Source organism: Globicephala melas, chromosome 16, assembly GCF_963455315.2.
Source record: "Globicephala melas chromosome 16, mGloMel1.2, whole genome shotgun sequence".
NCBI classification, from domain to species: domain Eukaryota; kingdom Metazoa; phylum Chordata; class Mammalia; order Artiodactyla; family Delphinidae; genus Globicephala; species Globicephala melas.
Genome location: NC_083329.1, coordinates 7,538,685 through 7,562,251, shown reverse-complemented (window position 1 = coordinate 7,562,251; position 23,567 = coordinate 7,538,685). Strand labels below are relative to the sequence as shown.

Below are 23,567 nucleotides of genomic sequence, written 5' to 3'. Positions count from 1 at the left end.
CTGAAAAACTGCAACTACACAAAAAAGGAAAGAATTCATTTTCTTATACAGGCAACTCTCAATTATTCAGTGACCAGAAAAGCAATTTATGGATTATGCCAGCCTCTTGCTTTCCATCACTTCCTCTATTGCCCAATTTGTTTTTACTTGTCATTAGCATAGCCTAAGTGTAGGTGGACTTGAAATGATTAAAAAGGAAAATCCACACTGATGGTCAAGGAGAAAGTCTTGTAATGAGACTCAAAAGATGTTTGGTGATTTTTACCCAGCAGAAGAAACATTTTTCCCCAGATTATATTCACCCTAAAAGATGTCTTCCAACAGAAGACTTGGCAATATACATAGCTCATGCCTCCTGCTGTTGCTGCACTGAGCCAAGGCAGGCATTTAAATCTGGAGGAGAGGGACTTCCCTGGCGGTCCAGTGGTTAAGACTTCCCCTTCCAGTGCAGAGGGTGCGGGTTCGATTCCTGGTCAGGGAGCTAAGATCCCACATGCCTCACAGCCAAAAAACCAAAACATAAAACAGAAGCAATATTGTAACAAATTCAATAAAGACTTTCAAAATGGTCCACAACAACAACAACAAAAATCTTAAAAAAAAAATCTGGAGGAGAGTAAACCTCCTTACCTCCAGAATGGCAGGGAGCTGGCAGGAGCAGGGTAAGCAAAATAGTGAGAAAAGTTAAAGAAGGATATACCTGGTAAATGTTCTGAACTTAAATCTGAACTGGGGACAATAGGCAGAGATTCAGAAATTGTGCAGTTAAAATACTGGTTCTGCTACGAGGATATGCCTGCTAGGGGCACTTATTTTCTCTCGTCCATAGCTGAATTCCACCTAAAACCTCCAGCTGCAGTTTCTATCTATCCCCACATGATACCTTCCCTGACTCCCCAGGTCAAAAGAGTCCCCCCTCACCCTCAGCACTGCCTGTCCACCTGTCACAGAGCTGCCTGCAGTCATTGTTTGACTACTGTATATTTCTAGCTCTGTCTATGTCTTATCTTCCCACCCAGACTATAAATTCTTTTTTTTTTTTCTGGCCATGCCACGTGGCATGCAGGATCTTAGTTCCTCAACCAGGGATCCAACCCATGGCCCCTGCAATGGAAGCGTGGAGTCTAACCACTGGGCCACTGGGAAAGTCCCCAGACTATAAATTCTTGAAGCTACCTTGCAGCATGTCTTGCAGGACTTTTAGAGCCTTCCAGAACCCATCTCCATGTTGCTTTTAGTAGGAATTATTATTCTACACTTGCCCCAACTCATCTTTATTCCCCGGGGCAGGAATTAGAGGCAGAGTAGAGGCAGGCCTACAATCCTGAGATTCTAGAAGCCTAGATGGCAAAGCCCTTCCCACTCTTAGAATAATAACAGCCGTTCAAAACCCCAGAAGCTTGGATTGAAAGAAGGATACTTCAAACCATTATTGTCCATTAACACCTTGCTACTTGTCCAAGCGCTGAAGGATTGTCACCTGGGCCTGATAAGTTTATAAAGTTATGTGCTAGAGAAAAGGGGATGGACCGAGTCTTAGCGCGAGGCATGAGATTGGGAACAGAGCTGAGTCCAGAAGGGGAGGCTCTGAGAGGATCTTTGGGGTTAGTGGCTGCAGATGGAGGATACTGCATGCCTGGGAGCCTGAGCAGGGGAAGAGAACAGAAAATACCAGAAGAGGGATTTGGGTTAACCAGGTCAACTCGGTGGAGGGTATTTAAATCAACTCAGTAGCAAATATTTTAAAAGAGACTCAATTCACGGGGCTAAAAAGTCAGCTAATTATCAATACTGAGACATAATAAGTAAGTTATTTTGAAGATACGAATTAAAGATATACGTGCAAAATAGAGCTGAAGAGTTTTTTTTTTAATAAATGTATTTATTTATTTTTGGCTGCGTTGGGTCTTCGTTGCTGCACGCGGGCTTTCTCTGGTTGCGGCGAGCGGGGCCTACTCTTCATTGCGGTGCGCGGGCTTCTCATTTTGGTGGCTTCTCTTGTTGCGGAGCACGGGCTCTAGGCGCGCGGGCTTCAGTAGTTGTGGCTCGCGGGATCTAGAGCGCAGGCTCAGTAGTTGTGGCGCACGGGCGTAGCTGCTCCATGGCATATGGGATCTTCCACAGACCAGGGCTCGAACCCATGTTCACTGCATTGGCAGGCAGATTGTTAACCACTGCGCCACGAGGGAAGCCCAGAGCTGAAGAGTCTTAAAGATCTAATCTAGCACTTTTAAGGACAGAGAAATCCAAGATTCCAAGGTAAAGGGCCCCAGCCAGTTGCGACATAGGTGATGGGACAGCCAAGAAGCCAACTGTTCACCCCATCATGTGTTGTGTTTGACACTTAATCAGAAGTAAGAATTTTAACTAAGAATAAAAAAAGTTAAAGTAAAAATTTTTGACAAAAAATTAAGTAGTGAATTAACAGCAGCGTTTATTTGGAAAATACATTGCTCATTAATTAAAAAATAAAATAATAGAAACCTCGAGTATTAGCTAAATATTTACATCCTTATCTATTCAGATACTAGGAAGTTCAGTGTATTTTGCAATTTTCCTTTTTTATTGATTCCATGGAGGCCAACTAAGTGTGAGCTTTGATAACTTTTATTCTCTTTTGAAAACTTTAATTTTGACTCTTTTTAGTTGGACTATAGAAAACAACAACAATGGGACTTCCCTGGTGGTCCAGTGGTTAAGACTTCATGCTCCCAATGCAAGGGGCCTGGGTTCAATCCCTGGTCCGGGAACTAGATCCCTCATGCCACAAGAATATTTTTTATTTTATTTATTTTTTAAAATTTAATCTTATTTATTTTTTATACAGCAGGTCCTTATTAGTCATCAGTTTTATACAGATCAGTGTATACATGTCAATCTCAATCTCCCAATTCATCACACCACCACCACCCCCGCCGCTTTCCCCACTTGGTGTCCATACGTTTGTTCTCTACATCTGTGTCTCTATTGCTGCCCTGCAAACTGGTTCATCTGTACCATTTTTCTAGGTTCCACATATATGCATTAATATACAATATTTGTTTTTCTCTTTCTGACTTACTTCACTCTGTATGACAGTCTCTAGATCCATCCACATCTCTACAAATGACCCAATTTTGTTCCTTTTTATGGCTGAGTAATATTCCATTGTGTATACGTACCACATGTATTTTTTTAAAAAAGAAAGAAAACAACAACAATGACTCCCACCCCTGCAGAAAACCTGATGTATTAATTGAAAATAATTTAAACTTTTCTCCTAACATTGTTGACGTAAATAAAAGTAATTTTAAGATTTTTTAAATTTCAAAGTTAAATGTTATTAAATAAATATATGAGGTATATTTATATAAAATATATTATATTATATATAATATATATATATTTATATATTATATATATTATATATATATTTTATATATATTTGTATATAATATATATTATATATAATATAATATATATGTTATATTATATATATTATATAATATATTACATATATTATATTATATATATTATATATATATATAAAATATATTATATATTATAAAATCATTTCATGTTTGTCGAAGACGCTTTGTTTTGCTCTGAATTCTGCCAAGAGTTGTTCACATATTGGAAAGTCAAGTCACAGACAGCAATGCCAGTCTGGCATTTGAGTTACCAGTATGCTTTGTGTTTGTGGCTGTCACATCCTTAATAGTGGTATATGGTCCTTCCCTTCTCTTTTGACCTGGATTCTCCTCCAAAAGGACTGTAGTGATAAAGATGAATTAAGTCTTTAAATTAGGGATGAGAGATTATATTTTGCCCTGACACCTCAAGTTTGACTTAGTTCATTGACTGAACAAATTACTTTTGTTTTCTGATATCTGTATTAATTTAAATATAGATTAAAGCACCAGAAGATGTCTACGATCTTGGTCTCCCCATTTTTAATTTAATTTGAACTATTTATGTAGTGCCTCCTAATTCCAAAACACTGTGCAGAGTTCTGAGAGAATCAAGAGATTCAATAAAATGTAGCTCCTGACTTCAGGGGGTGTGAGTCTGACTGTGATCAATGTTCTAATGAACTTGTCAGAGCACCTAGCATCCAGACCATATATTGGCTAAGATGCAGGCGTTGGAATCGGACAACCCAGAAGTCATTCCTAACTCCACTGATCCTTACCTGGGTAACCGGAGACCCTGTGGCTCACTTACTCACCTTGTAAAATGGGTTATCTAGAGGATCACATAGCTGTGGCACTCAAACATCCAGCCACTTCTAAGCCACATGGCAGCTCAGTGTCTCGTAGCATTATTATTTTTATCTACAATAAGGAGTAAAGGTTCTTTTCCAAGTCATCGTGATCATCATCTGGCCTTGAATCTCCCCTCTTCTACAGATTCCTATTGAAATCTAAGTAAATCATATATTACACTTAGAAGGCTAGAAAAGTGTTGATTGAAAATGCAAGAATATTTTATCACTGGGATCTACTGAAGTAAATTTTACTTAGAAAAGGCAACTTTTTTTTTTACTGCTACCTGTTCCCATTCTGGCCCTATGCCTCTCCCTGGAGTTTGGGAAGACCTGTTGGGCTAGATTATATGTGATGAACTTCACTCTGAACTGGCCTTCTTCTGGTCGATAAACAAGCTTTGGTAACACCTTCCCACATGTGTTAATTTTCTAAAAGAAAGCTTGAGATAAATCCAGGATAGTAAGTAGCCCAGTGCCCCACTGGGCAGATGGTCAAAAGAGAGTTGCCATTCTCCCTTTAATATCCAAAGATTGATACTAGAAGGAACTTTGGAAACATCTGAATTACAAGTATCTGTAGAACTACTTTCCTCTCTGACATTTTCTCCCCCAAGCAACTTCTTTTTGTTTTGTAAATAGTTAATACATTTACTTCATTTACAAATCAAAACAAATTAAAAAGTACACACTGAGAAGACTTCTTCCTACCCCAAGCCCATCTAGCTTTTGTCGCCACCAAGGGCAGCCCTTCACATTAGCATCTTGTTTATCTTTCCAATGATTCTTCATGCAATAGAAGTAAATATAAAAACATGGGGCTTCCCTGGTGGTCCAGTGGTTAAGAATCCGCCTTCCAATGCAGGGGACACGGGTTCGATCTAAGAGCCCACATGCAGAGGAGGAACTAAGACCAGCAACTAAGACCCGACACAGCCAAATAAATATAAAAAAAAAATTTTTTTAAAAAGTCATTATTTCCTCTACTTTATAACAACTGAGACAGCAGGTTGTATGTACTCTTTGCACCTTGCCTCTTAATATGCCCTGGAGCTCTCTCTGTGTCAATATGGAGAGATCACCCTCATTCTTTTGTTTATACCTGCATTAATAGCCCCATATTACTGGACACTTGGATTATTTCCAATCTTTTGGTATTGCAAACAGTGTCACAATAGAGAACCTTATCTCTGACATTTCGTGACTTTATAAGATAAAGTCCTGGGAGTGAGATTGCTGGGTCAGAGGACTGGCCTACATTTCCAGTTTCAAGGCTAACACTTCTAAATCCAGGGCTCGGGGGAGAGTAAATGAAGCAGACTACTCAGTTTGTGCCTGTGGACTGGCGCCAGTCTCTGCAATGAAATGGTGCAGAAATTGCGAGAAGTGAGAAAACTTAGAGCCATCTTCCATTGCTGTGTCATCCAAGTACATAATCATTTTTCTAAGTAGTCGAGTTTTACCGATTTTATCTGTCTGTGATGACTGGAAAGAAAAAATGACTTCTGTGACTATGCAAAATCACCAATAGCTTCTTTTTTTTTTTTTTTTTTTTTGCTGTACTCGGGCCTCTCACTGTTGTGGCCTCTCCCGTTGCGGAGCACAGGCTCCAGACGCGCAGGCTCAGCAGCCATGGCTCACGGGCCCAGCCGCTTTGCGGCATGTGGGATCTTCCCGGACCGGGGCACGAACCCGTATCCCCTGCATCGGCAGGCAGACTCTCAACCACTGTGCCACCAGGGAAGCCCAACCAATAGCTTCTTTATTATGAGATTTCCTTTCAAACCATTTTAAATTCAGTAAAGTTTATTATCCAAACTTCTGAAAAAGTTGAAAAATAGGACTACCCCTAAACATGAAAGAGTAAAACAAAATTAGACTAAACAAGAAGTGAAAACATAGCTCAATCATTTAACAGCAGTTCTACGCAAAAACTGGGTTCACCTCTTAGGGGGTGTTGAGCCCAAAGACCTACCGAAGCTGAAGATCGGGAGAAGGAAGGATTTATTACTTGCAGCAAGTGAGAACACTGGGCATCTTTCCCAAATCAGTGTGTTCCTGAACAGCAAAATTGGGGGTTTTAAGCTAAGGGTACATGCATATTCATGAAGGGGCCTGAGCAGGATGTGCATATTCATGAAGGGGCTTGAGTAGAGGAGGAGTCAGCTTACAATTGGGGCAAAGGTCTACAGTCTAAACTTTAGTCCTGAGGGTCAGAAAAGGTCAACATCATCATTCCCTGGCTTCCGACCAGTCTGGGGTCTTAGCAAGTAGATAACCATCCTCCACCTGGATGGGGGCCTTGGTTCCCATAGAACAACTCAAAGATATGTATTAGATTGTTACGTATATCCCTTGAGGAGGAACTAGGACTCTGTTTTATTACTGCACTATTGCTTCTTGACTGCTTTTCTTCTGTTCTTGCTTTCCTTTGTTCCCTTAAGATCATTAATTACTAAGACCTGTTCAAGGAGAAGCACTGTGGCCAGGCTTAGGTGACAAAACGGTTTAGGTCAGAATGGCTTCTCTTATGTCAAAAAGCTGTATCTGGTTCTTTTCCTCTGGGGACCCCCTACCCTATCTGCCTACAGAATTGGTGGAATACCAACATATTCCGATGTGAGAGATATAAGACCTATGTAGAAGAACTGCCAGAGACAGGGGCTGGCGGGTGCAGGGGGGAGGGTCTCCCAGATGAAACAAGTAGAAAATGATACAATATAAAATGTAGTAGGTGCCAAGTGACACGGTGAGGCCTCACCTTTTTACAAAAGGATCTGGCCACCCAGGCAGAAAAGCAGTGTATCAGGAATCATCCTGTCTGCCAGGACACCAATCTCCAAAAAGTGGGAAGGAGATGTGAGATGAAATAGAGATATGCAGGAAGAAAATGTTATAAATTCTATTTAATTTTATTATCTCATCCTTTTATTATTTTTTAAAATATTTATTTATTTATTTGGTTGTGCTGGGTCTTAGTTGTGGCAGGCAACCTCCTTAGTTGCGGCTCCAGGGCTCCTTAGTTGTGGCATGTGAACTGTTAGTTGCGGTATGCATGTGGGATCTAGATCGAACCCCCAGGCCCCCTGCATTGGGAGTATGGAGTCTTTTTTTTTTTTTTTTTGGTACGCGGGCCTCTCACTGTTGTGGCCTCTCCCATTGCGGAGCGCAGGCTCAGGACGCGCAGGCTCAGCGGCCATGGCTCACGGGCCCAGCCGCTCCGCAGCACGTGGGATCTTCCCGTACCGGGGCACGAACCCGCGTCCCCTGCATCGGCAGGCGGACTCTCAACAACTGCACCACCAGGAAAGCCCGGATAAGGCGTATTTAAAAGGATAAGATAGGACACAGTGGTGCAGTGGTTAAGACTCCGTACTCCCAGGCCCGGATAAGGCGTATTTAAAAGGATAAGATAGGACACAGTGGTGCAGTGGTTAAGACTCCGTACTCCCAGGCTTCCCTGGTGGCGCAGAAATTTATGACCAGTGGATGGCCCAAGTCTGAAAAGTTATCTACCAGACTCTATATGGGGTATTCAGAACTTGTAAAGTAAGGCTAGGAAGTTAATGTCCTGGAAACCTGGTGTTGATTTAATTTGTAGCCACTAATTAAAATTCTGTAAAGATGCTTTGCTTTCACTATGGAAATGGCCTAAATGTGTTTTTGTATATACTGCCTACAAACGGAGCTACTATGTGTGTATCTAGCAAGGGTCTGAAAAAGATGACTTAAGAAAGTCGTGTTAGGGGGACTTCCCTGGAGGTCCAGTGGTTAAGACTTTGCCTTCCAGTGCAGGGGGTGCAGGTTCAATCCTTGGTTGGGGAGCTAAGCTCCCATATGCCTCGCGGCCAGAAAGCCAAAACATAAAATAGAAGCAATATTGTAACAAATTCAATAAAGACTTTAAAAATGGTCCACATCAAAAAAATCTTAAAAAAAAAAAAAAGATTCCAAAGCCACAAAGCAACTGTTAGTGTTCGGTGACCTTCTGCACCGGCTGTCTTTGGGGCTTTGAAATTGATTTTCTTTTCTTTTTTTAAAATATTTATTTATTTATTTTGGGGGGGTTGTGTTGGGTCTTCGTTTCTGCACATGGGCTTTCTCTAGTTGCATCCAGCGGGGGCTACTCTTCATTGTGGTGCACAGGCTTCTCATTGCGGTGGCTTCTCTTGTTGAGGAGCACAGGCTCTAGGCGTGCCGGCTTCAGTAGTTGTGGCACGAGGGCTCAGAAGTTGTGGCTCGTGGGCTCTAGAGTGTAGGCTCAGTAGTTGTGGCGCACAGGCTTAGTTGCTCCACGGCATGTGGGATCTTCCTGGACCAGGGATCAAACCCATGTCCCCTGCATTGGCAGGCGGATTCTTAACTACTGTGCCACGAGGGAAGCCCCTGAAATTGATTTTAAAAAAAAAAAAAAAAGTCGTGTTAGGGTAAAGATACCCTCTATTGATGAATGCTAGTTGGTGGGGGGTGGGAATGGGAATACATATATACAACCTCTGATAATTATAAAATTATTTAAAAGCTTTGCTAATAAAGAACAAGAAATAATTAAACAAGAAATTATTACAAACAAAATTTATTAGACAAAAACATCAATAGATTGAGTCTAAGCATTTGGTTGGAAAGCCACTGGGCCTTTTAAAGCAGCAGAAGTCCAAAGTCACACACTTCGAGCATTACTCTGTTAAAATCCGAAGAAACAAGAAACGTCAGCAAGTATAGCACTCCATGCTAGTCCATAGATAAGCCTCCCACCTCCCTCCCCAGTCCCTCTCTCCAAATGGAGTCTCCTGTGATTCTGGTACCTGAGAGGAATAGAATGTTTCCCGAGTCTTACAGAAATTCGGATTCTTTGTTACAGAACTTGCCTCTGTGTATTGGAATTGCCTACTGGGATACATGGAGTGTTGCTTCTGAGAAACTGAGAAACAGTTACTGAAGGAATGTTTATCGATATGTAAAGTGAATAAAATAATATTCTCTACTATAGTAACTGCATTTTGAATCTCATCTGGCATCAGTTGTCTTTTAGAAAGTCATAATGCATTGTTTGGGGACACTTTTCTCCTTCAGAATAAAAGGAAAAGAGTCTAATTAACAAATTATAATTAAATAATACATATTCTCAAATCTTATGAGAGTCCCATGAATGTGAAGTCTTCATTTAATTTGGAAGAAAGGAATATTTTCTCATTCCCAATAATAACTGAAGTAGATATTTCAAGATTATAATAATATCATGTGTTCATAATACCAAACAGCATGCTCTTACTTTACAAGAAGCCATTGATCATTAAATTTACTTATTAATGACACAGGCTACCAAGAAATAGCAAGGAATGGTATCCATATAGATATCACCGGGCCTAAAGTCCTCGAAAAAAGGTTAGAGTGAAACATACATGACCTAGTTGGGGAGGTCTGGTTTTCTGAGATACGGGCTACAAATCATATCACATAAAAAACCAAAGGAAGGGTATTCCAAACAAAGCCGGCAAGAGAATCTTACAGAACTAATTCTTAAGGGAGATAACGAAAGCAGCAGTTAGAATGCTCATCCGTATATTAAGTTACTGCAGTTGAATCCATCATAAATATGCTTTTTGCTTCCATGGTAGCTTTTTACACCCCAAAATTATTTCTCTTACAGCTCCTAACGACCTTTTGCTTGTTCACCATGCCATCTTGGAGAGTCTGTGTGGAACAGAGTATCTTTCAAGTCAGAATCTTAGATGAAGCTCTAAAAACGTTGAGTTTGTGCTTTAAAAAAGTAGTCCAGGGCTTCCCTGGTGGCGCAGTGGTTGAGAGTTCGCCTGCCGATCCAGGGGACACGAGGTCGTGCCCCGGTCTGGGAAGAATGCCGCGGAGCGGCTGGGCCCGTGAGCCATGGCCGCTGAGCCTGCGCGTCCGGAGCCTGTGCTCCGCAACGGGAGAGGCCACAGCAGTGAGAGGCCCGCGTACTGCAAAAAATATATATATATATAGTCCAATTCATGACTGCAGCGTGTGCTGGAGGCGCGAACTCTCCCCCGGGTTCGATCACTACTGGGAGCCTAGGATTTGCTGGGACAGACATATTAGCCAAGACTGAAGTTTTACAGTATCCAATACTGCATACCCAAATGGGCAGTCTCATGCATAGACCTCAAGATTTTAGTTGAGCCATTTGTCTCTTTGTTATCTTTATGCCTTTGGGGCCATAGCCGTGGTTTATCAAAGCTGTTCTCAAAACTTGCAGTGGGGGCTTCCCTGGTGGTGCAGTGGTTGAGAGTCCGCCTGCCGATGCAGGGGACACGGGTTCGTGCCCCGGTCCAGGAAGATCATCCCACATTCCGCGGAGCGGCTGGGCCCGTGAGCCATGGCCGCTGAGCCTGCGCGTCCAGAGCCTTGCTCCGCAACGGGAGAGGCCACAGCAGTGAGAGGCCCGCGTGCCGCAAAAAAAGAAAAAACAACTTGCAATGATGTGGAAGTGCGTCTACTTCAGCTGGCAAGTCTAGCAATAAAGCTGTTGCATTTCCCAAAGGAACTTCCGGTCTCCTCCGGAAAATCAGGGACACATTTTCTCAGGAATAGCCTGTGGAGAGCCTGTTTGGAATGAGAGTCGCGCTCAAGTCCTAACCTTAAACGAAGACCTAAAAATGTAGAGTATTATGCATTTAAAAAGTAGTCCATTTCACGGCGGCAGTGTGCGCTCACAGACTCAGCTTTCTCCAACTTTGTTCGGCATTTGGAAGGAATCGCTGGGTTTGGGCCAGTAATCGAGTATGAAATGGGAAACAATCAGCTGTGAAAAGGGAAAGCTCCTTACCCTCCGAGTGAGCCACAGCCTTTGAAGATTCCATCCTAGGTGTGAGCAGCTGGAGGGCGGGTCTTGTCTCCCTCTGGACACCATCCCCGCCGCTGGGTTAGCCCCGCGCCGCCGAACACCCAGACCCTCAGAAAGAACCCTTGAACTGAATTAAGCCTGACCGAAAGTGAAGAACAAGGTCCAGAAACGGGAAGGTTTAAGGACAGCCTCCGTCTCCGGACACTTTTAAAGATGGCAGATCCTTGACCCCCTTTAGTGGACCGCGTGAATTCCAGGGTTCAGCTAGGCGGGGAGACGCGCGGCGGGGAGTCGGCAGGCGGCCTCTCCCTGCCCTCTGGCGGCGCCTCCCGGCAGCGGGGAGGGAAGGGGGCGCGCAGACACCCGCGCACCAGGAGGGGGCAGTCCCTGCGCGTTGGCGCCCCTCCGTGGGGTGGGGACCACAAGTCCACGCCAATCACTCGTGAATCCGGACGAAGTGGGGCCCGAGGGGCTCCGGGTTCATAGATGTGGGGCGTAGAAAGGGGTCAGGTAGGAGGGCCCGAGGAAGGGCGCAAAGGAGCCCCTGGCGGCGGCGGCCGTCAGCGGGAAGGAGGCGGCGGCCGGGAAGAGGACGTTGGCCGCCGAGTAGGAGGGGAAAGTCTGAAAAGGATGCGCGGCCGGGCCCAGCTGACCCGGGCTGGCCCCCGCGCCGCCGCTGCCACCGCCGCCGCCGCCCGCCCCCGCCGAAGTCCCAGGCTGGGGCGCGCCAACTCCCGCCTGCGCCGCGCCTTCAGCGCCGGGGTTCTGCTTCTTCCACTTGGTCCTGCGGTTCTGGAACCAAATTTTGACCTGCGTCTCAGTGAGGCTAAGCGATAGCGCGAGGTTCAGGCGCTCGCACACAGACAGGTAGCGCGTGGCCCGGAACTTGTTCTCCAAGGCCACCAGCTGCTCGTACGTGAAGGCGGTGCGCGCGCGCCGCGGCTTGGAGCAGCTGGGCTCTGAGCGCCGGCGCCGGGGCCGCGGGGAGCCCGGCGAGCCCGGGGAGCCCGCGAGGCCGCCCGCGCTGCTCTCTCCCGCCGCCGATGCCGCGGCCCGGGCCTCGGGGGAGCGCGTCCGGGCCTCCTGCAGGCGCGCAGTCCGCTCCCGCAGCTGCCGCCGCCCTGCGTCCTCCAAGTCCTCGTCCTCCGCCTCCTCCGCCTCAGAGCCCTCCAGGGGGGGCGCCAAGCCGGCGCCTCGGCCCGCAGCATCTAGGGGAGAAGGGGACGGTGATCAGAAGCCCGGAACTACCCGGCCGGTCCTGGTCCCTAGACCTGGCCCTCGTCCTCCCCAGAGCAGGCAGCTCTCTCTGCCCAACCCAGAGCCCAGCCCTGCCCCTCTCCGGAATTGCGCTGCCTGCCCTCACCCCCACGACCGCTCTTAGTTGCAAGCCCTTTCCAGGAGGTGGGAGTTAGCGTTGTAGTGCCCGCTTTCTCTTCACCCACCTACTACCTAGTAGGCGTCCGAGAAGTGTATTTCGAATGAAAGAGTGACACTCCGCATTAAGAAAGAATAACGACCTTATTGGACAACCTTATCGCTGTACATTAAGACATCTATATGTCAAGTGCGTTTGGGGCTGTCTCCCCAGTCCCTAGAAGCCTATTTTGGCCTAGAACTGCCAGCAATTAAAAAAGAAGTTATTAAGCGCCCCCTCCTCCCTTTTAAAGTGAAATTCCCTCTTTCCCATCTTCTTTCTCCTGCCGTGTTAATAGAGTTTCAGATTTGTGCGGGGCCGGATCGATAGATGTCATCTATTAAAGGTAAGTTTTAATCGAACAATATTAGGATCAGACAGGGAAAAGGGGGTTTGAAGTCGGTACCTGCAAGCTGCGGGCAGGAGATATGCAGGCGCCAGTAATAGAATATCGATCATGGGGCTGGGGAAAGGGGAGAGCGGCCCCTGCGAGGGGCGATCCGAACAATTACCAGGCAGACCGCCCAGGCCCAAGCGCAGCCGCCAGAGGCGCCCAGAGCCCCAGACAATCACCGCTAAACTTGGGGAAGGGAAGCCGGGGAGCTGCCGAGACTTCAAGCCTTTCCCTGACCTGAGCCTCCGATCTTTGGCGTCCCTCCAGGGGACCTCGTGCCCGCGCCTCACCCAGCTTGGGTCCTGCTGTTTTTTGTCTTTCCTTTCAGACACAAACTTTCCTGGACCCCTCGTCTGGTGTCCTCCAGAGTTAGGAGTTGTTTTGTTTGTTTGTTTTTGCCGCACGTGGCTTGTGGGATCCCAGTTCCCCCACCAGGGATCGAACCCGTGTCGCCTGCAGTGGAAGGTGGAGTCCTAATCACTGGACCGCCAAGGAATTCCCAGAGTTAGGGGTTAAATCAAAAAGGGTTTTGAGGAGAAAGGACCAACAGCCTCCCGTCACCCCACCCCACTCCGGCCCCAGCCCAGTCAACGATTGGATCTGGGGAGAGTGAGCGTGCGGGGCAGCGGAGTCTCTGCAGCTGTCTCTGGATGGTTGGAAGTGGGCCCTGGGTGCGAAAACCGGACCTCACTGCCTACTAAGACTTAGGACACATGATTCAGCCTCAGCTTCCTCATCCAGAAAATGGAGAGATGATGCTGTCTACCTCGTTAAGGATGCTGTCTACCTCGCAGGTTTCGAAGTTTTTGCTGACTTTTATCTCAGTCTCTAGCCCAGGTCCTGGCACATAGGGGACAATTAAATGCCCAATAAATGAATGAGCCTGGACGAGGTGGGCGCTGGGTAAGAGTTTCCTCTGCGAGTAAATCAGAGCTGGGGTGCTTGCTTGCTTGGCAGGTAAGCAGGGACAGGCTTCGGTGGCAAATCCCTGACCCAGGATGCTGGAGGCCCCCTTTCTGCGTCAATTTAATTATGCGCCTGGTCCTGTGCGCCTTCTCCCCTTGGGGAAGACGCCGCTAAGGGCTACTCACCCGATCCACGGCTCTCCCTCCCACCTTCCCATCGTATCATGTAAGCTGGGGCTTTCCGGGGCCGGAGGCCGCCTCGCATCCTTACCAGGCGTCTCTCGCTGCCGGGCCGGGTCTCGGCTGGAGTCCTTCCTTGCTTCGGCCTCTGCCAAACTTTTCTTGGCTTCCCGGGGAGCAGGGCGCACGGCTGGGAGCGCAGCGCGGGTGAATTTCTGAGGGTCCAGGATGTCCAGAACCGAGAAGGAGATTTTGTGGTGGGAGGGAGCCGCCTTGGCCCCGCCGTCCTGCCATGCCAGCATGCCCGCCGCCCGCGGGCCGGAGGCCGGCGGCGCGGAGTCCGGGATGGCCGCGCTCGGGCTTGCCTTCGGCTGTGGCTCGGCCGCAGTTCTCAGCCGGTAGGAGGGTCGGGACGGCCAAGAGAAGCTGGGGAGGGGGGCGTGGAGAGAGCCGCGGGGGGCTGAGCGCGGATTGGCACTTGGGCTGCCCAGGTCCCCGCCAAGTGCAGGGCGCGCTCGCAGCAGCCCCAAGACTAAGGCTCGGGGACCTCTAGCCTCGGCGAGGGGGCGCCTTGGTGAGTCTGATGCGCGCTCCCGCCGGGACAGCGTCGCCGGCTCAGCGCTCCTCCGCCCAACCTGCGGAAACTCGGGGTGCGCGAGGGAGGGAAGTCTGGACGCTTTCGTCCCAGAGATCCTCCCAATACACCCACCCTGACTTGGGCTACGATTTGCACCCTTCCCCCAGTGCACCCGCCTTTGAATTGGAAATGCAATTGAGGCCAGCACTGATAACTTCAAGGCAACGCTCAGCACATCTCCTGCCTCGCCAGTGAATCACAGCAATGGCCTCAGTCCTGATCACCTCGGATTTAAAAGCCCTCTTGTTCTCACAGTTTACAGTTCACAAAGCCCTTAGACTTGCGCGATCTCGTTTGATCCTCTGAGCATCCCTGTGCGGTGGGCGTGGCCTGGCAAGACTATTATCCCAGCTTTAAGATGAGGAAATTAAGGTTCAAAGATGAGAAGTGACGTCGCCCAGGGTCACTGTTAGTTGGTGACAGAGTTCGGATTCGAACCCAGGGCTTGTTTCCCGGACCATTTTTCTTTTCAGTACGTCCTGCTCGCTGGGAAATAACAAAGAAAGTCCCGCACTGTGTCAGAGGTTTTTCCTTCCACTCTGGAGGTCAGAGGGCAGCAGGGGTTTTGGAGAGATGTCTGAACCCCCACCAAGAGGACTTGCCGCTTTGGAAACCTTGCGGGTTGCGGTCTCAGAGCCAGGTGAGATGCCCTGGTGAGGGCAGGTGAGCCAGGTGAGGGTGGCTGCCCTGGCCTGCAGGGACGCCGAGCACAATGCCTGATGCCCTTCAGGCCTTCTTCAGAGTCACAGGTTTGATCACGTGCACAGATATTGGGTCTCTGGGAATCAGGCTGCATCTTTGACCCTCATCCTCCCCCTAGCCCCAAGAAGAAAAAGGTTAAAAGGTGTTTGCCTGGTTTGGATTTAAGGTCAAAGAACAGAGACAATTGTAAAAGCTTCCATTTGCCCCACCAAGTCCCGTGGGATGGTGTACATCAGTCCTTGGGGAAGCTTCCACCAGCCAGGCCCTTCTTAACATTCTTTTGTTCCCTTTTGTGGTTTGGGGAGAAGTCTGAGCGCTAAGCATTTATCTCAGCGGCAGATTCTGAGGCTTCTACCCCTCTGCCCAGAACTACCTCTAAGGCTGTTGTCCCTTTCTTCCCTGCCCCATGGGGTTTCCAAACAATGACTTGGCAATTAAGATTGTCCGGTCAGGTAGGAGTAGGAAGGGGAGGAGAAACCTTCTCACTGAAGTGCGTGGGGGAGGAGGGAGGGGTGTGTGCTGCTAATCCCCTCCGTTATTGTAGAGAAGGTCTTACAGGCCAGCTTCTAGGAGCTTTTCTCATTCAAACTTCGTGGCCCCTCCCAGAGGCGGCCACTGTATTCCCTGGGGACTTTAAAGCCGTGCCGAAATTCAAGCCAGCTTCAGTCCTAAAGCAGAGATGGATTGTGCTTTTAAAAGGAAATCAGAACAGGAAGTGCCCTGGCCGAGCCCAATGGACCACCTCCCATCAGAGGGAATGTGGGCCTTGGGAAAACCAAAGCAGGTGGCCATGGCACTAAACCATGGTACCCAGGAACATGGATTGCCAATCACAGAACCTTCCAGATCACAGATAGGGTACTTTGTTTTTTGTTTTGACAAGTCTTTCTCACTCGGTTCTCACTTGATTTAAAAAAAAAAAAAAACCTTCTTAAACAACAAGATCCTACTGTATAGCACAGGGGACTGTGTTCAATATCCTGTGATAAACCATAATGGAAAAGAATATGAAAAATAATGTATATATGTATAACTGAGTCACTTTGCTGTACAGCAGAAATTAACACAACATTTGTAAATCAAGTATACTTCAATAAAATAAAAATTTTTTAAAATCTTTCTTTTCTTTCTCCCTCCCCACTGATCCCAGTCCCCTTTTACATTTTTCCACCCACATTCATATTTTTTCATATTTAGGTTCTTCAAGGTAGCTAGATATAGATCTCTTTAAGGGAGCTCCAGAATGGACGTTTCTGGCATCCCATGGTCCCTCTTCTTATCTGTTCTGTAAGAAATATTGAAACCACTTTCACAGGAAGGTGGGCTGGCATTCCAGAGGGCACCGAATGCCCCCAACTAGAGGGACATGTAAGGCGCAGAAGCCAGGGCAGGCCAAACCTGGGTCATTTTCATTTCACTTTATCAATTGTCTCCAAAAATTTTGTTCAAATAATATGAATCACTTTTCCTTTGAGGTCCACAGGTGTTAAATACAGAAAAGGAGCAGAGAAAGTAGAAGCAACAAATTGGAAAGTCAAGAACACGTAAAGGCCATGTGCTTTAAGACTGTGAATCTTAAAAACTCCTGTTAGTTGTCTTTCTTTTTTCCTTGTCCTTTATTTCTGATATGTGTGTTCAGTGCAGCACAAGGTTATGTGAACCCTTGCACTCAGGACTTGGCATCTGGAGACAGACGCCACAAGAAACAGCGCAGTGTCTCCCATCGACATTGCAGGAATAGAAAATGTTCCCTCTTATTCACCCACAGCTTAAAGAGAAGCACCCCACCCAAAGAACAGGTTAAATTCTTCAACTTGGTGAGGGGAGAGCGTGCCTTGGGGAATTGTGTTTCTGGCCACCTGCTTTGTAAATGACTAGAAGGCAGTGAGACTTCATATAGGAACAATTTGAAGATGTGTTGACTTGCTAACATCCTCATGCGTGTATTTATACACAAGGTGTTCCTATGTAATAAGGATATCCATAGCCAGCAAGCCACTTTCCCCCCGTGCACGGAGTTGATTTGTGTTTTCAGCGTGGGCATTAAAATTCCGCCTGAGTGCTGTCTTTAAATTGCTTTGATGCTAGGTGGGTTCCATCCCTGACCTGTCCTGATGGCAAGTGATGGCTGTAACAAGCTCGGGATCAATATTCATAGCGGGTGTCCTGGGCTGATAACACTATCCAAGACAATGTTCACTATCAGTGCAGACAGCTGAGATATTGCGCCATTAGGGATGTCGTGTTAAATAACCTGATCTATTTCTGGGGCTATTTAATGAATTTCACAGTTTAGATAGTATCTTTAAGGAGAAGGCAAAGTCTATTCCGGAGGCACTGATGCAAATCAATGGTGCCAAGCTTCCCGAGCTATTCCACAAACAAAGTGGCCTATAATTCCAGCACAGCCTTGAGAAGCTGCTGCCAGGGCCGTGAACAGCGTTAACAATGGAGAGAATTTGCAGTACATGCAGAGGGAGAGCAGCCTTCGGAGCTGTGTTAAAGCACCTTAGATAAAATCTTATGTTTCTGAAATAAAGTACAACTTAAATTCTCTAGGTAAAACCCTGCAGTTTGGGCCAGCCCACAGGGTAGGACATTAATGCCAAGAGACAGCTTCATAAGGCACATCTCGGTGACAAAGGGGGAGTAGTGAACCGCGTACTTCTTTAACTGAAGTCTGGCTGCAGAATGGGAGGGGCGAGGCACTGGATGTTAAAAAGAAACTACTGGGAGCAGCAGAATCAGTTGTTAAATGTTTACTTGACTCTGTATCTCTTGTTGCTGGAGAGTTCATTTACAGTTAAAGGCTAGTTTACCATTTCCCCCCCAGGGCTTTGAACTCTGACTGCCAAGCAGAGCAAGTATTCCTCTTAAAAACCTACTTCGGAGGCTTTGATTTGTGAAAGCTTTAAGTGTAGCCTTCCCACCTGTCCCCAGTCTGCAACCCAAATAAAAATGTTTACTTAATATATCTTGCTTTAAGAAATCAGTATTTCTTTTTTGAAATCAACAGGTTAAAAAAACAATCAATTTCTTTATTTCAGAAATTTGGAGGAAGCATCAAAGAAGGTGAGAAAACAATGGGAGGGGGATTGTCCTGAGAGCGACAATTAGTATTAACAGTAATTGCTCTCCTTTCTTGGGCACTTGCTCTGGACCAGGCACTTGGCTAAGCTTTCGCTTATTTGGGGTTATTTCATTTAACTCTCCCCATGCACGACCCCATGAAGCAGGCACTATTATATCCCCAATTTACAGTCGAGAAAACCAAGCTTAAGAGCAAGTTTGCCCACGACCCCAGAGCTAGGAAGTGGTGAAGTTGAGATTTGAACCAGGGAAGTGAGATTTCAGAGCCTGGTTCGGTAAAGTTCTTCTCTTAAAGGAAGTCACATTCCTGCCCCAGGGTGAAGTCCAATTGTAGACATTTATCGAACGGCTTTCCTTCAAAGTTACACACAGAAATGGGATATGGAAAATGACCTCTGAGAAAATGACTAGAGCCCTGGCACTGCCTGGGAGGATACCGTGGTGCAGTTTTGGAAGCTCTTACATTCAGTGTTTTCTAACGTTTTAAGATATTCCCAGGAGAAACCCAAGAGAAGGGAATTGCCAGGCTAACCAAATTGCTCTGGGCACCTGGAAAAGTAGAGGCATGTCATTGGGAGAAAGAGAATGGGGGAAAAATGCCAAGTGACAAGTTGAGGACACATGAGGAGAGACTTGGGGAAGGACAGAGGCAGAAGGAACAGGGACACAATGCTGGCTCTTTCTGACTGTGAGCATCACACGCCATGTTCAGACCGTACAAAGAGAGGCACAGGCAGAATATAGACAAGGGAGAAAGGTAGGGCTTGGCAAGTGTATGAAGCACTTGCTTCCAGGTTGAATGGAGATCTGTGTGATCTGTCATTCTTGGATGATTTCCTGCAAGGCAGGGGACAAAGTCCTCTGTTCCCCACCTCTGTGCCCAAATTTCATGCCTTCAATCTTTTTTTTTTTTAATTGAAGTATAGTTGATTTACAATGCTGTGTTTGTGTCTGGTATACAGCAAAGTGATTCAGATATATATATATTTTTGGTATTCCTTTCCATTATGGTTTATTACAGGCTATTGAACATAATTCCCTGTACTATACAGTAGGACCTTGTTGTTTATTTATTTTATATATAGTAGTTTGTATCTGCTAATGCCAAATTCCTAGTTTATCCCTGCCCCACCTCCTTTCCCTTCTGGTAACCATAAGTTTGTTTTCTATGTCTGTGGGTCTGTTTCTGTTTTGTAAATAAGTTCATTTGTATCCTATTTTATTCTATATTTTATTTTATTTTTATTTTTTAAAACTTTTGGCCACACCAAGCGGCGTGCGGGATCTTAGTTCCCTGACCAGGGATTGAACCCGCTCCTCCTGCAGTGGAAGTGCGGAGGCTTGACCACTGGACCGCCAGGGAAGACCTGTATCATATTTTAGATGCCACATGCAAGTGATATCATATGATATTTGTCTGTCTCCGTCTGACTGACTTAGTGTGATAATCTCCAGGTCCATCCATGTTGCTGCAAATGGCATTATTTCGTCCTTTGTTATTCATGCCTTTAATCTTCTTTTCCTGGCCTCCCTGCCTGCAGCCTTGCTGCCCCAGCAGGCTGTTCACCTCACATGGCTATGCTAACTCCAGCCCTTGGAGGGACAGCCCTGGCCTCCATGAGCAAGCCAGCTGGCCGAGGACCCTGGCCGGCTGGAGTACCTGCGACTCACGTTGAAGGGCTGCTGCTCCAGCTGGTGGGTGGTGCCCTTGCAGGAAGGCTGATCAGTGCTGCCAGATCTCCACATTGCCTCAGAGAAACTGGAAATCTGAACTCTTTTTTTTTTTTTTGCAGTACCTAGGCCTCTCACTGTTGCGGCCTCTCCCGTTGCGGAGCACAGGCTCCGGACGCGCAGGCTCAGCGGCCACGGCTCATGGGCCCAGCCGCTCCGCGGCATGTGGGATCTTCCTGGACCGGGGCGTGAACCCGTGTCCCCTGCATCGGCAGGCGGACTCTCAACCACTGCGCCACCAGGGAAGCCCGGAAATCTGACCTCTTACGTGACATCTCCAATGCTGGTAATCAGTTCACAGTGTTGAAAATCAGGCCATCAGAAACAGATCTGTGGGTCACAAGTTTGCCACTCCAGCCATGCATATGTCAAGTGACCCCACCTTCACTGTTTGGGTGTTTCCATGGCTACTGTGGTTCGTGGGGTGAAGACTAAAGGCCTCTGCACTGAATGCCAGGCTCTTCACTATCTGTTCCAGCTGCTTGTGCAGCCTTGGTCCCTGGACAAGCTAGGTTCCGGGTAAGATGTGTATGCGTCCCCTGCCCATGCGTGCTACCTTCTCAGAGACTCTGGCCAGCCCTTGGATCCTGGCGAGTGGGCAGTGGGCTTCCATCCAGCCCGGGTGGACATCTCTTGCTTTTTGGGATCAGCGTCCTCATCCCCTTTTCTGGTACTGGTAATTTGACTTTGCTCAGATATCCTCCTTACATGTGGTAGTGGCGGGATCGCCAATCAAGGGCCCCAGGGTGGGAGTGGCCTCCTGCAGGACCAATCAGGCTCTCGCCCGCAGGAATCTTCTAATGCACACTAAAGCTGGAGAGACACTTCTGGATCAATGGATCTCTCCTTTTTTTTTTCACTGAGGCCCACCGTGATAAGACAGAACTCCTTGGCTCAGGTAGGCCTCCCTTGGTCTGGTTTCACTTTCCAGGGAAAACCAGACTTTGGTCAGAATGAAGGGTCTCTGTGGGTAGTAGACACCCGCTAATCTTGCCGGCACGGTGTCTCTTCCTGCTTTCTTTCTCTTAGTCTGTTTGGGCTGCTAAAACAAAATACCACAGGCTGAGTGGCTTATATACAACAGAAATGTATTGCTCACAGTTCTAGAGGCTGGCAGTCCAAGATCAGGGTGCCAGCATGTTCGGGTTCTGGGGGGAACCCTCTTCCAGGTTGCAGACAGCTGACTTCTTACTGTGTCCTCACATGGTGGAAGGAACGAGCTAGCTCTCTGGGGTCTCTCTTTTTATTTATTTATTTATGGCTGCGTTGGGTCTTCATTGCTGCGCATGGGCTTTCTCTAGGTGCGGCAAGCAGGGGCTACCCTTCGTTGCGGTGTGTGGGCTTCTCATTGCAGTGGCTTCTTTTGTTGCAGAGCACAGGCTCTAGGCACACAGGCTTCAGTAGTTGTGGCATGCGGGCTTAGTTGCCCCGCGGCATGTGGGATCTTTCCAGATCAGAGCTCGAACCCGTGTCCCCTGCATTGGCAGGTGGATTCTTTTTTTTTTTTTTAATTTATTTTTGGCTGCATTAGGTCTTCGTTGCTGTGTGTGGGCTTTCTCTAGTTGCGGTGAGCGGCGGCTACTCTTTGTTGCAGTGCGCCGGCTTCTCATTGCGGTGGCTTCTCTTGTTGCAGAGCACGGGCTCTAGGTGCACGGACTTTAGTAGTTGTGGCATGCAGGCTCAGTAGTTGTAGCTCATGGGCTTAGTTGCTCCGTGGCATGTGGGATCTTCCCGGACCAGGGCTCGAACCCGGGCTCGAACCCGTGTCCCCTGCATTGGCAGATGGATTCTTAACCACTGCGCCACCAGGGAAGCCCTGGCAGGTGGATTCCTAACCACTGCACCACCAGGGAAGTCCCGGGGGTCTCTTCTATGAGGGCACTAGTCCCAATCATGAGGGCTCCAACCTCATGACCTAATCACCTCCCAAAAGCCCCACCTCCTAATACCATCACCTTAGGGGTTAGGATTTCAACACATGATTCTGTGAGAACATAAACTTTCAGACCATAACACTCTTGTTACAATGCCCTGCCTTTTGCTGGGGGCATTCCTCCCCCATTCTACGTGGCCGTGGTGAGGCTCTACTCAAGTGCCCCTCCTCGGCACCTAAGTCAGGCTGCATCCTCACAGTACCTCTTCCCCCTGAACACAGACATGAGGGCCAGTCAGAGTTCTTTCTGCAACTATCAGGCCAAATTGAGGAAAATGTTCTTTACCATATGGTTTACCCAGGGCTCTGTGGCCTGGAACTGCCACAGCCCTCCCTCCCCACTGCCTAGAGAGAGCCTGGCCACACGGAGAGAAGGAAGTGAACCCAGAGAAGGGGGCAGAGCCAAGAAATGGAGAGTCAGAGAGCCCAGAACACCACCATTCGAGCCTTAGAACCAGCTACATCTGAAGCCATCAATTGCTAGACTGGTTACAAGAGCCAATGAATTCCTTTTAAATTTAAGCCATTTGCCGTTGGGTTTCTGTCACTGGCAACCAAAGAGTCCTAGCTAATACAAGCAAGTCTGGAAGGATTATACACACATCTACTACAGCAAAAGAGGATTGGAAGGATTCATATTTAAGCTGAAATTCAGACATGATTTGTAGACTTGCTATTGGAAGTGTAAGAGGCCAAGCTCTTACATCCCTGCACACTGGAGTGTTAATGTGCCACTTGACTAGCTCTGGCCCAAAAGATATAAACAAGAATCTGTTGGGTCTGGATTCTGGGGCAGCTTTTGTTTTTCCTGGTATAAAGGGCAAGACTCAGTTGTCAGAGGCCCTTTTCCCTTTTCCTTTCCTTTCTTTCTTGAAATGCAGACATGATGCCTGGGGGTACAGCAGACATCTTGATAGCATGAGGGTGAAAGCCTAAGGATGGTGAAGCAGAAAGTTGGAGGTAGACTATTTCCCAGTGTTCCTGGGAACTGCTGTACCTGCCCAGGGCTGACTTCCTCTTGGCTTCTTTTTTTTTTTTTTTTTTAACATCTTTATTGGGGTATAATTGCTTTACAATGGTGTGTTAGTTTCTGCTTTATAACAAAGTGACTCAGTTATACATATACATATGTTCCCATATCTCTTCCCTCTTGCGTCTCCCTCCCTCCCACCCTCCCTATCCCACCCCTCCAGGCGGTCCCTGTGCCATGCGGCTGCTTCCCACTAGCTATCTACCTTACGTTTGTTAGTGTATATATGTCCATGACTCTCTCTCGCCCTGTCACAGCTCACCCTTCCCCATCCCCATATCCTCAAGTCCGTTCTCCAGTCCTCTTGGCTTCTTGATATATGAGAAAGAGTAAGTCTATCTGGTTGAGCGACTATAGGTGGATTTCTGTTACATGCAGCCAAAACAACTCTAACTTATACAATGCTCTTCTGTTACATCCAAAGAAAGGTCATGGACTTTTGGGTTAGGTCTGAGCCCACACTTAGAGAGATCTGTTGCCTT

At 47.3% G+C, this 23,567-nt stretch overlaps 1 protein-coding gene across 2 annotated transcripts; it reads right to left on the bottom strand.

Annotated features, from left to right (window-relative positions):
• Positions 1 to 2,079: 2,079 nt before the first annotated feature.
• On the bottom strand, positions 2,080 to 14,264 carry NKX1-2 (NK1 homeobox 2). 2 transcript variants are annotated; one of them, XR_009559257.1, is made up of 3 exons: positions 14,054 to 14,264; positions 11,052 to 12,277; positions 2,080 to 2,147 (listed from the first exon to the last, which is right to left on the bottom strand). XR_009559257.1 is itself a non-coding variant. In XM_030831943.2 (2 exons), exons 1-2 carry the CDS (start codon positions 14,262 to 14,264, stop codon positions 11,550 to 11,552), a joined length of 939 nt encoding a protein of 312 aa, XP_030687803.2. In that variant the 3' UTR covers positions 8,869 to 11,549. The 2 variants fall into 2 exon arrangements, 1 of the variants encoding a protein (XP_030687803.2); XM_030831943.2 differs by lacking the exon at positions 2,080 to 2,147 and having other exon boundaries at positions 8,869 to 12,277.
• Between the last annotated feature and the right edge of the window lie 9,303 nt (positions 14,265 to 23,567).

Coding starts and splice junctions, on each gene's coding strand:
- NKX1-2 (XM_030831943.2), bottom strand. CDS start 14,264: ATGCTGGCATGGCAGGACGGCGGGGCCAAGGCGGCTCCCTCCCACCAC. Junction 12,278..14,053: donor CCGGCAGCGAGAGACGCCTG/GTAAGGATGCGA, acceptor CTTCTCCCCTAG/ATGCTGCGGGCCGAGGCGCC.